The following is a 16,260-nucleotide window of genomic DNA, read 5'->3' on the forward strand; positions in this document are numbered from 1 at the left end:
CTGGAGACAGAGAGAGAGAAAGGGAAAGAAAGAGAGCGAGCGAGAGAGAGAGACATAGATGCATGTTCAGAGTATTTTCATTAATTTCTATTGTTACAGCAGAGAAAAATAGGGATTCACATTAGGGTGATCGCTGCCTTTGCAAACAGAGAGGTTTTAAAAAAAACAATGGCGCAACAAGCATAGTGACTTAAACAGTTAATCTCCACAATAATGAGCTGACAAAACACAGGACTGCAGCGAGAACAAGGGATTGTGGCCAAACTCCCTTCCTGTACTCACTTCTCAGGGTTGAAGCCCTCCACCTCCTCCAGAAACACACTGCTGTGTGTGGGAGAGTTGTCTCCACTGGGGACAATGAGGAATTTGAGGACGGTCCCTCGCGTGGACCCCAGAAACAATACCGTACGGTTTCTATGGGGACCAGCCTCTGTGTCCACCACCATGGCTGTCAACTGGTACCTGGGGAGAGGGATTGAGGGGGAGAATAGAGGGAAAGGGAGGGCGGGAATGAGAAGGGAGAGGGAGCGAGGAAGTTGGTGAGCTCAATTTCAGGACACTTGAGGTATACAACGTAGGGCAAACATTGATTTCAGTGAACAATCAGTGGTAACCATGGGTATCCTTAGTTATACCTGCCCATAGTCTTGACAACCCAGGGTCTGTGCCCCACCAGGGGTATGGTCTCATCCATCAGGGGATGAGTCTTCACAAAGTTCAACACCTCATCCGGCAGAGTTTTGGACGAGCTGAACTGAGACCCCTGCACCGCACAGCCACCCGGCCTACAGAGAGAGAACAGGGTCAAAATAAGGCAGAATAATATGATAGAACATCGCATTACAATACAACACAAAGATAAATATGAGTTATTGTTGAAAGTACCTGGGTTTGGGCACAAGCTCATCAGATACAGGTGTCCAGATGGATTCTGGAGATTTCTGCTCCTTGAATCTTCCCTCAAACACCCTAGCCAACTGCTGCATGTCAAACACACATACTGCAGACCCAGGGATACTGTCAGGGACAGGGAGAGAGAAGGAGAGGAGGTGGGGCAGAAAGGATTAGATATGGATCAGCTATATGATGTGTGCCTGTGTGTGTTCATGTGTGCGTGCATGTGGGTCTTTCTAAAAACTAGGGTACCAGTGAGGGTTTTATAAGCTGGACAACTTGTTACTACAGAAGTCCAGAGAGGACATATTAATAAAATCAAATAAATCTCTCGTTATGTCGAGATCACACTTGATTTATCTCTTGATCACTACACAATAAAAGTTGTTTTGTCAAGATCACAAGATAATAAAAAGTACCACGCATCATCCATTAATTTGTTCAGATGCACCATAACGACCTCAAGGAGCCCTGTTGCTACATTGCATGCAATGTTCTCATGGGGCATTTAAGCCCCGAACGATGCCTGACAGGCAGCTCTGTCTCCCAGGCCGCGTGCCGTCTCCAAGACCACAGCCAATCGCATGCAAGGAACAACGAAGCTAAGTTGGCTGGTATTGTGAGCTAGCTAGTTAACTAGGTAGTCCTGAATTTGGAGCTCAGAAATTCAAGTATTGGAATTGGCCTAGCTTGAAAATTAGACATTTCCTCAATTTGGTACTCAAAAAAGTCTGTAATTATTGTAGCCAATATATAAGTTCTCCTGCTCCCTTATAATTATCTTTGATTTCATTTTTGATCTGTTTTGTGAGAGATGTGGCAACTTTAGTTTGTTTCCTGCCGCTTCAATTGAACGGTGTTGCGGTAAGATCACGTGCAGTGATTATGAGGATGACAACATCTAACGCTGGTTTCAACTTGGCTTTCCATACTAATACTTCTATTACAAAAATAACCTCGTTTTTGGTTGCATTCTCATTATAACAACAGCGATGGTGAGATTCATTGTACCGCTATTCATGGCTTTATTATGTGTGCCTGCATCGGCCACAAAGGCTACAGAAATGGCCACGCATGCATTACATTTATTTAGTCAGGCAAGTCCACATATATTTTAGAATGTAATAATAATTTGAATATCAATGCATCAGCAAGGCCAAAAAAATGCATTATTCTTAAAGTGGTCATGGCCTACTTTTTATTTTTTTATTTACACTTTTTGCATGCTTTTTGGGGGTGTTGGGGGGGGGGGCGGGGGGTCTATATTAGGCCCTATACAGTATGTACAATTATATACATTATACAATTGAGGTCCTTGACAATAACAATTAAGTGCTTGAAAAAGTCCCTTAAAGTCCTTGAATTTGACTTGCCAATATCTGTATGAACTCTGCTAAAAGGATGTCCTAGGCTTATGCTGTTGTATAGGTAGAATTATGGGCCAATTTGCATATACAGTGCCTTCAGGAAAGTATTCAGACCCCTTCTTTTTCCATATTTTGTAATGTTACAGCCTTATACTAAAATGTACAAACTCCCCCCCTCATCAATCTGTAACATCAATCCATCAATCTTTTTTCCCCTATTATGTTATTGACTGTACGCTTGTTTATTCAATGTGTATCTCTGTGTTGTTGTTTGTGTCGCACTGCTTTGCTTTATCTTGGTCAGGTCGCAGTTGTAAATGAGAACTGGCCTACCTGGTTAAATAAAGGTGAAATATATTTTTTTTAAATACACACAATACCCCATAATGACAAAGCAAAAATGTTTTTAATACATTTTAGCTTATTTATGAAAATAAAAAAAATGAAATATCCTATTTACATACAGTTGAAGTCGGAAGTTTACATTCACCTTAGCCAAATACATTTAAACTCAGTTTCACAATTCCTGACATTTAATCCTAGTAAACAAATCCTGTCTTAGGTCAGTTAGGATCACCACTTGATTTTAAGAATGTGAAATGTCGAAATAATAGTTGAGAGAATGATTTATTTCAGCTTTTATTTCTTTCATCACATTCCCAGTGGGTCAGAAGTTTACATACACTCAATTAGTATTTGGTAGCATTGCCTTTAAATTGTTTAACTTGGGTCAAATGTTTTGGGTAGCCTTCGAGTCTCATAGCAAAGGGTCTGAATACTTATGCAAATAAGGTATTTCTGTTTTTTTATACATTTGCAAACATGTCTAAAACCTGTTTTCACTTTGTCATTATGGCGTATTGTGAGTATATTGCTAAGATTTGTATTTATTTAATCCATTTTAGATTAAGGCTGTAATGTAACAGAAAGTGGAAAAAGTCAAGTGGTCTGATTACTTTCCAAAGGCACTGTATTCCTTTAAGTACACATATGGAACTTAATATTATGATCCCAATGTCACCTATTGGACCCATTATTTATAGAAAGATCCATGTCCATACGCGCATACTTTTTATTTTATTTAACTAGGCAAGTATGTGTGTGTGTGTACCTGTTGGGCGGTGTAGAGAACAGTCCTAGTATGACGTCCCTGCCGTTCATGTTGAGTATGGGGCTGGTGGCGTGGAGCAGGTTGAAGTAGAAGTGGGAGTCTCCTGGGACAGAGCAGTTCAGTCTGGCCTTCAGGAACGATGTCCACTGTTTTTCCAACACCCTCTGAGACCCACCCTGGTCCCCCTTACACACCCTCGCCACACGAGACACCATCACCTGCACACACACAGTATAAACAAGACTAACAATATAAACAAAATGGGTTGTACAAATTGCCATTTCCGTGTGCATGCGTTTGTGTGTGCATGGATGTGTATTTATGTGTGTTTGTGAGTACTGTGTACCTTCTCCAGGTGATGGAACTCCATTGCCATTTCCCTGAAGAAGAAGTAAATATGAGGCCCCCACTCCACTGCGCTCACAAAGAAGGGCTCTGAGAAAGAGTAGAGAGAAATGCCATTACAAACATTCATTTAACCCCCCCCGCCATTACATGCACGCATACATCCCCATCCACCCCTCACAGCTCTATATTTATTGCCGATACCTAATCTGACACCTCTCTGTAACAACATATGGCACTTCAGTGGGGTCACCCATTAATAATTCATGTCCTGTTTAATTTATCATCAGTGACAAGCACAGAGCAGTTATTTACTAATCTCTGTCTATGACCTCCAGGGCTCCACGCTCTGCTTCAGTCTGATGGGGATTTCATGTCCTTGATCTGTTGGTCTGGTCCTCTCTGATTTGACAGGACGGGATGAAAGCAATAAATTTAACCAGGCACTAAGCTAGCCTATCGCTTTTATCTATCCACTCTTAGGATACAAGGATTTAGGTAGGAATGGAGACCACTTTAGAGTGTTTGGGTTAGCCCGCAGTGTTTACGTGATCTAAGGAAATATTGTTCTTCACCAGCGGAGATGTGTTTGACCCATTCACTCACATGCAAGTACGTCATTTCAGTGTACCTCTGAACCACTTGGAGTCGTGTTTGACGGTGCGGAGAGCAGGGCTGTCGCCTAGGCTACGATAGATCACAGCATCAATCGCCAGAAAGTCTGTTACAGTACCAGTAAAGAGACTGCCCTCTGAGAGAGAGAGAGAAACAGAAAGACAGAGCGAGAACAACGATGCACTGTATTAATCATGAACACAAGGTTAGTCAAGTCCCTTCGCACAGCTCTAGTCTCGAGACTGATTCGTCATCTGAATGCTTTCCCCTGGACATTTACAGACCTAGTGAAAAGTGCTACGTCATTACTTTCCAATATATTGAAAGAGAGTGAAAGTAAAAAGAAAGAGAGAAACTCCTGTACCTGCAAAAAGAGCCACGTTAGCGTGTCTGGGATCATAAGGGCATCGAGCCATCCCACTGACCGTTTCTCCTACCATCTCCAGAGTGTCCCTCTGCAACACACACAATTGTACATATGTACTGTATGAACACGCACACACACACGCCAATAAAGCTTCAATAAATGTAATTGAATAGACAGATACTCACAGTGTAGTTGGCACATAGAGGGTTGAAGGCGTTAGTTCCACACACAAACAGTTCTCCATGTTGGCTCAATAACACCTTGATGAAGTTACGACACTCCCCCTGAAGACAGAGACAATAAAGGATGAGAAATGATTGGAGAGTCAGAGAGGAGAGGAAGTGTGCGTGCGTATATGATTGGGTGTGTGCACAGTGGCGTCATCAGGCCTGGGCTTCCACGGCACTTTTTAAAATATACAGTTGAAGTCGGAAGTTTACATACACTTAGGTTGAAGTCATTAAAACTCATTTTTCAACCACTCCACAAATTTCTTGTTAACAAACTATAGTTTTTGCAAGTCGGTTAGTGTCACGAGTGCTATCTTCAAATTCCCTGTCACAGATCAGCCAAGGCGCAGCGTGCCGGTAGTTCCACATATTTATTTAGTGATCCCGAACAAAACAGGAAACAGGTGAAAACTGAAACAAACGTGACGTTCTGGGGCTGCGCGCGCACACACACACACACACACACACACACACACACACACACACACACACACACACACACACACACACACACACACACACACACACACACACACACACACACACACAAGATCCCACGATAACAAAGGGAAAAACAGGCTGCCTAAGTATGGCTTCCAATCAGAGACAACGATAGACAGCTGCCTCTGATTGGAAACCATACCTGGCCAAAACATAGAACACAAAACAGAATGCCCACCCACCTATCACACCCTGACCTAACTAAACAGAGAAAACATAGCTCTCCTAGGTCAGAGCGTGACAGTTAGGACATCTACTTTGTGCATGAAACAAGTCATTTTTCCAACAATTGTTTACAAACAGATTATTTCACTTCTAATTCATTGAATTACAATTCCAGTGGGTCAGAAGTTTACATACACTTAGTTGACTGTGCCTTTAAACAGCTTGGAAAATTCCAGAAAATTATGTCATGGCTTTAGAAGCTTCTGATAGGCTAAATGACATAATTTGAGTCAATTGGAGGTGTACCTGTGGATGTATTTCAAGGCCTACCTTCAAACTCAGTGCCTCTTTGCTTGACATCATGGGAAAATCAAAAGAAATCAGCCAAGACCTCAGGAAAAAAATTGTAGACCTCCGCAAGTCTGGTTCATCCCTGGGAGCAATTTCCAAACGCCTGAAGGTACCACATTCATATGTACAAACAATAGTACACAACTATAAACACCATGGGACCACGCAGCTGTCGTGTCTTTGGGTACCATTAAACTGAAGATACGTTTATCAATTAGCTCCCTGTAATTATTATCACGCGATTAAACTGATTAATCGTTTAACTGTAATTAACTAGGAGATCGGGGCACCAAGGAGAATATTCAGATTACAAAGCTATAATTTTCCTAATATAACTTTCCTGTACTATAATATTCTATTATAGTATAGGCCGATTATCTTCTAGTTTCAATGGTGTATTTTACCTCACGTTAGTCTCATTCCAAACGTCGTAAATTGTTGTATCTGCACGAACCCAGTCTTTACTAAAATCATCCATACATCAATTGTCTTAAAATCATTTATTTACTACACTAAGTAATTAACAGAAAACATACAAACAGTAATTATCGTCACACAGGATTGGTAGAGGAATGTGCCCTACTGGCTAACAAGCATGGCTGGTCTGTTAGACAATGGGTCATAAAACGGTAAGCTGAGAAGTTACACAGAGTTCATTAATATTAACAATTGACAATTGAAGGCTCACTCATTCGGGAACAAATGCAATATCAATATATATTTACGCTCATGTGTCGTCGGGATTCTTGTTGGAGAGTTTTGTTCTGATGGAGAGTTTGTCAGCGTTCTCTCTCTCTCTCTCTCGGTTAGAATGGATCGTTCAGAGTGACATTCATGAATGTCGTCATAGAATGGATGTGGTTGGTCTTCGCGTTCGATGATATAATTTACTTAGCTGCAGACTAATAATTAATATCAAAGACTTGTTCTTATTCTGTCGGTCTCGATAGTAAAAGTTAACCACGTGGTATAGTTCACTTTCAGTAGAGTACTTGGCTGGTCAAACCTCTGGGCCAAACTCACGATGGAGTGTAGGCCTGGTCTGTAGAAATGTAAATCAGGGGGTCTTTTATAGTACCCAGAGAACAGGCTTGTCAAATGACGCCTGGTCCTGTATGTGTCCCTGGGGGCGTGCCTATGACTGAGCTAGACTTGGTTACAGAAATATAATTCTATCACATTAACATCAGTACATAGCATCTCAATGTATTACAAATAGCTTTATCCTTAATAATACATTGTATACACCCATGTGGATTCAGTCTCATCGCTGAGGCTATCATGTAGACCGTTTTAGGGTAATATGGCTATATTGTCTCTTCTGAGTATCACAAAATTGTACCAAGCGGATCAGTTCGTAGCTGGAGTCTTCATCAATCTTCCATATCTTCTCCAGAACACACATGTCGCTAGGTTCTCCAATTCTATGAGTTGGAAGAATTTCCTTTGTCTCTCTATGAAACATGTTGTAGTAGATTCTCCTCTTGGAATTTTTACAACCCTGGGTTGGGGGGGAAGGTAGGTTGGGTGATGGTACAAAGGGGGGGGGGTCAACTGTCCTTCCTGTACCCAAAGAGGCCAACGTCATGACATACCCCCCCTGGTGGTTTGGATCTTGTTTATCCTGCAAGTTACAAATCAACATAAAATCATGACCACGTGATGTCCCATTGGTAGATCATCGTTGCAGTCCTCTCTGGTGGTTGAACTTGGTAGGCTCTCTGAAAGCGGAGCCGTCCACCACAAGGATGGGCAGTTGAGGTCCGGTTGGTGATCGCCGATGCGGTCTCCTCTAGTGGCGTACCTTGGTAGGTTCCCTGGAAGCTGTAAAGTACCCCAGGGAGGGCCAGGGGATGTCCTGGTTGTTGATCGCCGTTGCGGTCCCCCCCTCTGGTGGTTTACCTTGGTAGTCTCTCTGACAGCGGGCATGCCGCCACAAGGATAGGTTGTGGGTGTCCGGATTTGGGGTCGCCGTTCCGGACCCGTCGTCCAGACTGGAAGATCTGGGCAGTAACTTAGGCAGATGTTAACAACGCACACACACTCATGAAATATATATGATTACATTCATTCCCCAATGAGCGGCGTTGTGGCACTAAGTGATGGTTGTATGGGGACTTTGTTTATGGCTCTATCACTTCCTATGTGTCAAAGGAACTGAACCGAAAAGGAATGAAAGCATAAACAAAACAAAAATATACAAAATATAGTTCTCACACAAAAAAAAAAAAAATCATCTAATTGGACTGTATTCTATATAAGTCCAATGTTCTGGCAAAATGATTATCATGGCATTGTCTCTAATGCCATATCTAGGGTTTTCCTACTTGGTGTGTTGCTTAGGCGCTATCCTAAGTTGATAACTATATGATAAGTCTACAGCTGTAATGCACTAGTTTTGGGCAGTCTACAGGGATGACCTATGGACTTCTGGGAAGAAAACTGGTGAGTGCTGTAGAGTCAAAGGCCTTGAAGTAAATGTTCACCTTTACTAAGGCTGGTATATTGCTTGGGCCCTTAAGTGGTCCTAGCATAAATCCTAATTGGATGTTCCGTTGTGCATGTGCGCTTCTGCTTACACAAGCGCGCATGTCAAGGGAAGAAAACCAAGTATCCGGGCAGATTACAACTTGTTCAGAATGAGTCTGACGTAGTCAGGTAATTTTCAGGTCAATGCCTGGAGGTCAGTCAGAATTGGTGTCAAGGGAGTCTGTAGTAGTTTTTCTACAAGTCACTGTTTCTTCCACTTTTGTAGTGGCGATAGGTATGAAGTCTATTTCATAGCTATGTTATCCACGGAGGAGCTAACCTCACGACGGAAGTACTCTTTAAGTATTGGACCAGTCATACGTGGTGTGATCATGGTTCATGACTTCTAATAATTTTCCTCCTGAATGGAGGGTCCTATTTATTAGTGGCATGTGTGTTAACCATTGGAAGAGTGCACTGGAGATTCCCCTCCACGTTTTGCACTCTGAGTGACTCCTATGTCGCTGTTGTCAATGGTAATTTGATTGGTTAAAAATCGCTAACCTTCTTACTGATTGTAGCTGGACTGACTGTTGCTAGTATTGGTACTGGTACTCAAGGGGACCAGTTATCCTACCGATTTATTCTGAAATATTATCTACCGGAACACATGATTGGAGCATTTTACTAGTTGTATGGTAGTTGAACCTACACATGGCAAAGAATGATTACTGATGCCATTTGTTTTGGAGGTGGACAAGTCCACTGGACTTCCTTTACGACCAGTGTGGTACACCTCAGTACTATCTTAGATGTGTTCTAAGATAATCCCCGTCTAGGGGCCTGTCTGCTCCTCACTGTTCTCATAGGAGAGTTTACAACTAGATTTGATTTATGCTCTGGCGGCCTCGTACGGTGTTGTCCGTAGTCTTGACCCCCCCACCGGCCTCGATGAGGCTCATCATGGGTCTGGGCTACTATTCCCCCCCTTTGTGCCTCAGGACCCCCCCACCAGCGGGTGGTGTTGGTGTCCGATGCGCAAACAAGAAGATCGGACCCTACGTACGAGTTTTCAGCGGCCGCGTTGTTATGAGAATGGCTGTAACCTTTCAACCAAATCTCCTGGTGTTTGTGCTTCAAAACGCTCAGTGGCTGTCGAGGCATGTCAGTCCCCATCGCGTCCGCGTGTGGCAACCTCTTCATTACCTGCGAACTGAGACGAGGATATCGGTCTGTGATATCGCAAAGTGTTTCACCAGTGGGGGTCATCGGGTCAGTTGCTGGACTGACGCCATTAGTGTCATTGTAAGGGGTGACAGTCCCGAACAAAGCGGAAGGTGTATCATCGGAAGCAGAGTATACTCTGTGCATCAATGTTTTACTTGCTGAGACGGCCGCAGTGCTTGCGGAAGTGTCCAAAGGGCAAGAGAAGTTCAACTCAACTACCGTATTGCACGACTGCAAGGAGGAGGGAAGTTGTTCATTCACAGAGACAGCTGGCTCGAAATCATGAAAATAATGGTCAATCGGGTTGGCTGATGGAATGTGTCGAGATATCGTAATATCTCCATGGATCGGATTTTGTACCAAGAGGTTTCTAAACGTCTTTTTCCCAAGGGGTGCTTTCGACAGATACCCCTCGTGAAGGACTGCGTTGCAGCTAGCGTTAGGGGAAGACAGTGTGGTCAGTGGAGAAGGCACTGTGGCCTGTGACCATACCTGGTTGGTTTTCCAATCCATCAATGGGAGTAACCGATCCATCAAGTCTGCTCCAAGTAGGAGGGTTACAGCTTCGAGGCTGGTAACATACACAGGGTGAACGAGCGATACGTCCTGGAAGTGTAGTTTCAGCATGACTCTCAATGTGAGAGGCGAGGTAGTCTGAGTGACCCCTCGAAGTTTAGTGTCGCATCGTTCCACTTTTAACCAACGTTTAGTTGGCTTCAAAGCCCTTTTGAGATCATCAAACAATGTTTGAGAGATGAGTGATATTGTCGCACCCGAATCAATTAGCGCATGACAAGCTAAGCAGTCCTCCAGGACTGTTTCCAGGTATGGCCGTTTAGATTCGTGGTTAGTGGACATATTCCCCACAAAGTGGAGTGGTCGTTCGCAACGACGTGATGTGCCATGTCTGTTCAAGATGGAAGCAGATTGACTTTTCCGATTTTGAGTGGGCTTGGCTTTAACGAAGCGTTTGACCTTTATCTTCGCAACTTTTGTATCAGAGTCTATAGACAAAGCCCGGGGGCTTGTTTCTTGATCAAGCGGGCCCTGGATAGGGTCTTGAATGAGAGCGGGAGAAATTTGAACTTTAACGTCCTTGCTATGGGTGTTAATTCCTGTGGACCTGGTGTCCGGTAATTCCCCGTCTAGTCCTTGTGACTTATCTTTTACCCTTTTCTCAAATTGTTCTCGCTTAAGTTCTTCCCGTAGTGGGACTTCTGGAGAACATTGGTCTACGTTTTGATCGTCCTTCAACCCTTTGTTACCCTTGTGCTCTGACACTTTTTGTGGGTTGGGTGCAGGAACGTAGCGAACGGGTCGATTGTAGCGGTAGTCATGTTGATGGCTACGTACTTTACAGTTATTTCGACCGCGGAGGTTATTGGAATCATGGTTTCGTGGTAGAAACTGTTGTTGTGCGTCATCACTCGACGCTCCAATACCTGATAATGCACCCTCTAACTGGAGTGAGTGCTCCTGGTTAAACTTCAAAACTGAGTGGTCAGGGCTCTTAGCGTTGTGAACTTTTGATGCCTCAAAAGCTGTGCTTGCAAGCTCTCTGAGTTGTAAGATAGGCAAGCCAACGTGGGCGGCAGGGCCCAAGTAGGTAATGAAGGTGGGATACATGTTCGACAGAAACATTTGTTTGAATGGTAAAAGCTCTTCCATTCCTGTTTCTGTGAGTAGGCCAAAGTAAGCTGAACGAAGCCTATGATAGTAAGCTTGTGGGTGTTCGTTCCGAGCTTGTTTGACGGTGTTAGCCAGTGAGCTATCGTGTTTGCGAGTCGCAGAACCACTGAATTCTAATTTCAAAGCTGTGGCAAGTTTAGTGTAGTCATTTAGCACGTGTTGCTGTTGTAGACGAATGAACCTTGTCACGTGTCTATGGACATTCGCTTCAACAGGTAAACCCTGTCAGAACCCGTAGCGTTTGGGTAGCCATCCAACGCATCCTCTATGTCAGCTAGGAACGTCTCAGTATCGTTTGGCTGACCTGGAATGGGGTCAAAGGTGGGGAAATTCTTGACGAGTTTGTCAAGGTATTCCGCGCCAAGCGGGCGGAGAGGGTTGGCTTCATCCTGTGGAGAGATTGGGGCCGAAAGGCCAAGAGAGGAAGCCAAGCCTTGTTGTTGTTGGCCAAGAGGCGCCATATAACTCAGTGCCGAAGGGCAAAGAGGAGAAGACTGAGGGACCCATGAGGGAGGCAATGTCTGAAACCTATTGTCTTCACTCCTGTGAGTACAGGGCTCCGGTTGCTTGGATGGGAAGTCGCGCTGTAGAGCGTAACCATTCTGGATTTCCTCCAGATGGTACCTAAGGGTGGAATTCTGCTGCATTGCAGAGTCCACTTGAGCGCTTAGAGTACTGATTTTGGACACGTGAGTGTCACACCTGCTCCTTTCGGTCTCAAACTTATCTGTCATGGTTTGCAGATAGAGGTCTTGAGTACGGAGCGAGAGATTCAGTGATGAGATTTCCTCTGCTTGCTTAGAAATCAATATTTCCAACCTCATCACCTGAGTTCTCTCATCATTCATTTGGTCAGCGACTTCAATAAGTTCTGCTGATTTATCATCCAACTTTGTCATTGTGTTCATTAACTGATCGTCTTTGGTCTGCAGCGCTTTGAGGAGCACCGTGTTATTTTGAGTAACATTCAACAAAACAGCATGCATGTTGTCAAGTTGAGCGCTCCTGTTTGTAGATAACTCTTCAGATTTATCTAGTTTGGCGTGGACATCATCGTATTTAGTTTTGGCTAAATCGAGTTGTTCCTGTAGCCTATGATTTTGTTCCTGTAGAAAACGATTTTGTTGAAGAGCTTGTGCTTGTTCATCGTCATACGTTTTTGCAATTACATTTAATTGTTCAGTTTTCGAACGCAGTTCCATAGCTAGCAGAATTTTTCCCTTGTCTGCCTTGGTCATTGGTTTCCCGGTTCTCTCCACCTGTCCCTTTATGTCTACCATTACCTGCTCGTGCTTCAGCTGTGCACTGCGGTATTGGACAGATGGCAATCTCGGATGGCAAGACATCAGAGCTAGACTGGAGAGAACCTTTACGAGGCCTGCACCCGATGGTTGATTTTGGAAAACATTGTTGTCTGCTTTTCCACTAATGGCATAATTAGGGTTGTTATCGCTGCTGAGGTCAGAGATCAATCCATTTACGGGTGGAGGTTCACTAATTAGCGGGCGAGTGGGGACCACCCCCTCTGATAGCTTGCACATTATTAGAACATTTGAAAGGAAAAATGTTTTTCCTAATTTTCCAAAATTTGGTTTTGGAACGTGGGGAGCTGCAAAGACGATTTTAATCTATTTATAGACGTTAATGAACCATCAGTACTGTACAGTACTGTGGAAGTTGGGCGTGAATGAATTTGCAAAAGCAAATTGAATTAATCAATGCCAATGATTAGTCCTACCTGGGTAGGCTGTCTGGGTATTAAACTTGAATTACCTGAGAGTTTGCTTCATCCAGGTTAATATGCAAAGTTTAAGTTGTCTCATTTAATTGGAAGAACCTAGAAAGGTATGTTCGACAATTTAACTTATTAAATTGAATGAGACGATTGGTTCCTACAATCTCCATTGATTGGATATCATAAGTGTAAACCGAAGGTCAAATGTTGGGACCCTTCACCACTAGGGTACGCTCCTACCTGGGCTGAGCGTCAGTAAAGGGGTTTTACTGACTGTGCCTTGCTAAAGCAGATTTTACTGATTAATCTATTTAGGATATATCAAACCTGTATAGGCTATCTGGGAATTAACTTTGAATTACCTGAGAGGTTGCTTCATCAAGGTTAATATGCAAAGTTTAAGTTGTCTCATTTTGTTGGAAGAACCTAGAAAGGTATGTTCGACAATTTAACTAAATAAATTGAATGAGGCAATGATACCCAAGCAATTCAGATTGCGGAGTTATCCTAACAGTAATGTAGTTTAAATGTTTAGGGTACATTCACCACTATACTTTCCCTTAAGGCCGAAGCCACATGGGATTCACTCCCGTCAGTAATGGGTTTTACTGAAGGTGCCTTGCTAAAGCAGATTTTACTGATTAATCTATTTATGATATATCAAACCTGTATAGGCTATCTGGGAATTAACTTTGAATTACCTGAGAGATTGCTTCATCAAGGTTAATATGCAAAGTTTAAGTTGTCTCATTTAGTTGGAAGAACCTAGAAAGGTATGTTCGACAATTTAACTAAATAAATTGAATGAGGCAATGATACCCAAGCAATTCAGATTGCGGAGTTATCCTAACAGTAATGTAGTTTAAATGTTTAGGGTACATTCACCACTATACTTTCCCTTAAGGCCGAAGCCACATGGGATTCACTCCCGTCAGTAATGGGTTTTACTGACTGTGCCTTGCTAAAGCAGATTTTACTGATTAATCTATTTATGATATATCAAACCTGTATAGGCTATCTGGGAATTAACTTTCAATTAACCTGAGAGCCTTGCTTCATCTAAGTTAAGTTTGGAAAAAGTTAATAATGTCTCATTATGGACGCCCAATCAATTTTGGATATTTTTTTAAAAAGATCCACTTGAAAAGGTAAATCTGGCAATTTCACTTGTTAGTTAAATTGAATGAGACGTCATATCCCGTGCTCCACGTTTGAATTTCCCCTAGAGATGTGCTGGCAATTCCTCACCACCAGGGTGCAGAATGATGAAATTTAAACGGAAGTACAAAGGTCGGACTTCCGTCGCGCTACGGAGGAATTTTAAACGTGGTACGGAGAGAGGAAATGTTCCCTCTCTGTTAGCTTGCCCGTAATGCTAAGCTATTGCTACTTGGTTCAGAAGTATCCTTCCAAGCACCAAAATAGGATCCTTTCACTTATGGAAAGGGTGGGTTTTCTAGTGACGTCTCACCTTAACCCCATTCAGCATATTGTGCTAGCGTTTCTGCTGACCGGAGCGACACGGTACTAAAATACAGATACGCATACGGTCTGCCCACACTGTCCTAGTGCGGTAGGCAAATTATTCGGCTCGGTTACCGGACAGTTAACTTCTAAATTCTAACCTTACTCTAGAAGTTAATATTTACCGACAGAAATAGTACCGTTTGGCCTAACGGACTAAAACTGGAATTTATTCCTCACTGCTATCGATATAAGACCGGGGCTATTTTAAATAGCTTCTCTCAATGGAAAATGCACAATCACTTTGTTTAGATAGCAGGCTGTTTGTACAATTCTGTTTGCACAATTGATATATAGAATTTCACAGCAAAGTCCAATTCTATCTTAGATTCCTCGCACGGGGGCTCCATATATGTATTATCAAAATGAGCCAACGTGCATTTTAGTTTGAGTCCTCACACGGGGGCACCATATATGTCGTGTCTTTGGGTACCATTAAACTGAAGATACGTTTATCAATTAGCTCCCTGTAATTATTATCACGCGATTAAACTGATTAATCGTTTAACTGTAATTAACTAGGAGATCGGGGCACCAAGGAGAATATTCAGATTACAAAGCTATAATTTTCCTAATATAACTTTCCTGTACTATAATATTCTATTATAGTATAGGCCGATTATCTTCTAGTTTCAATGGTGTATTTTACCTCACGTTAGTCTCATTCCAAACGTCGTAAATTGTTGTATCTGCACGAACCCAGTCTTTACTAAAATCATCCATACATCAATTGTCTTAAAATCATTTATTTACTACACTAAGTAATTAACAGAAAACATACAAACAGTAATTATCGTCACACAGGATTGGTAGAGGAATGTGCCCTACTGGCTAACAAGCATGGCTGGTCTGTTAGACAATGGGTCATAAAACGGTAAGCTGAGAAGTTACACAGAGTTCATTAATATTAACAATTGACAATTGAAGGCTCACTCATTCGGGAACAAATGCAATATCAATATATATTTACGCTCATGTGTCGTCGGGATTCTTGTTGGAGAGTTTTGTTCTGATGGAGAGTTTGTCAGCGTTCTCTCTCTCTCTCTCTCGGTTAGAATGGATCGTTCAGAGTGACATTCATGAATGTCGTCATAGAATGGATGTGGTTGGTCTTCGCGTTCGATGATATAATTTACTTAGCTGCAGACTAATAATTAATATCAAAGACTTGTTCTTATTCTGTCGGTCTCGATAGTAAAAGTTAACCACGTGGTATAGTTCACTTTCAGTAGAGTACTTGGCTGGTCAAACCTCTGGGCCAAACTCACGATGGAGTGTAGGCCTGGTCTGTAGAAATGTAAATCAGGGGGTCTTTTATAGTACCCAGAGAACAGGCTTGTCAAATGACGCCTGGTCCTGTATGTGTCCCTGGGGGCGTGCCTATGACTGAGCTAGACTTGGTTACAGAAATATAATTCTATCACATTAACATCAGTACATAGCATCTCAATGTATTACAAATAGCTTTATCCTTAATAATACATTGTATACACCCATGTGGATTCAGTCTCATCGCTGAGGCTATCATGTAGACCGTTTTAGGGTAATATGGCTATATTGTCTCTTCTGAGTATCACAAAATTGTACCAAGCGGATCAGTTCGTAGCTGGAGTCTTCATCAATCTTCCATATCTTCTCCAGAACACACATGTCGCTAGGTTCTCCAATTC

The 16,260-nt window shown here is 42.6% G+C and overlaps 1 protein-coding gene across 3 annotated transcripts in view; it reads right to left on the bottom strand.

Annotated features, from left to right (window-relative positions):
* Window positions 1-16,260, bottom strand: part of LOC115169428 (semaphorin-6B-like) — a 72,002-nt gene that overhangs the window by 6,510 nt on the left and 49,232 nt on the right. For all 3 annotated transcript variants that reach the window (XM_029725018.1, XM_029725017.1, XM_029725019.1), the window contains exons 6-13: window positions 4,885-4,983; window positions 4,697-4,787; window positions 4,349-4,468; window positions 3,719-3,807; window positions 3,373-3,590; window positions 886-1,017; window positions 636-785; window positions 283-462 (exon numbers count right to left, since the gene is read on the bottom strand). In XM_029725018.1, coding sequence (XP_029580878.1) covers window positions 283-462; window positions 636-785; window positions 886-1,017; window positions 3,373-3,590; window positions 3,719-3,807; window positions 4,349-4,468; window positions 4,697-4,787; window positions 4,885-4,983 — 1,079 coding nt within the window. The remainder of the gene's footprint in view (window positions 1-282; window positions 463-635; window positions 786-885; window positions 1,018-3,372; window positions 3,591-3,718; window positions 3,808-4,348; window positions 4,469-4,696; window positions 4,788-4,884; window positions 4,984-16,260) is intronic.

The sequence above is a fragment of the Salmo trutta genome, chromosome 31, assembly GCF_901001165.1.
Source record: "Salmo trutta chromosome 31, fSalTru1.1, whole genome shotgun sequence".
Taxonomy (NCBI): domain Eukaryota; kingdom Metazoa; phylum Chordata; class Actinopteri; order Salmoniformes; family Salmonidae; genus Salmo; species Salmo trutta.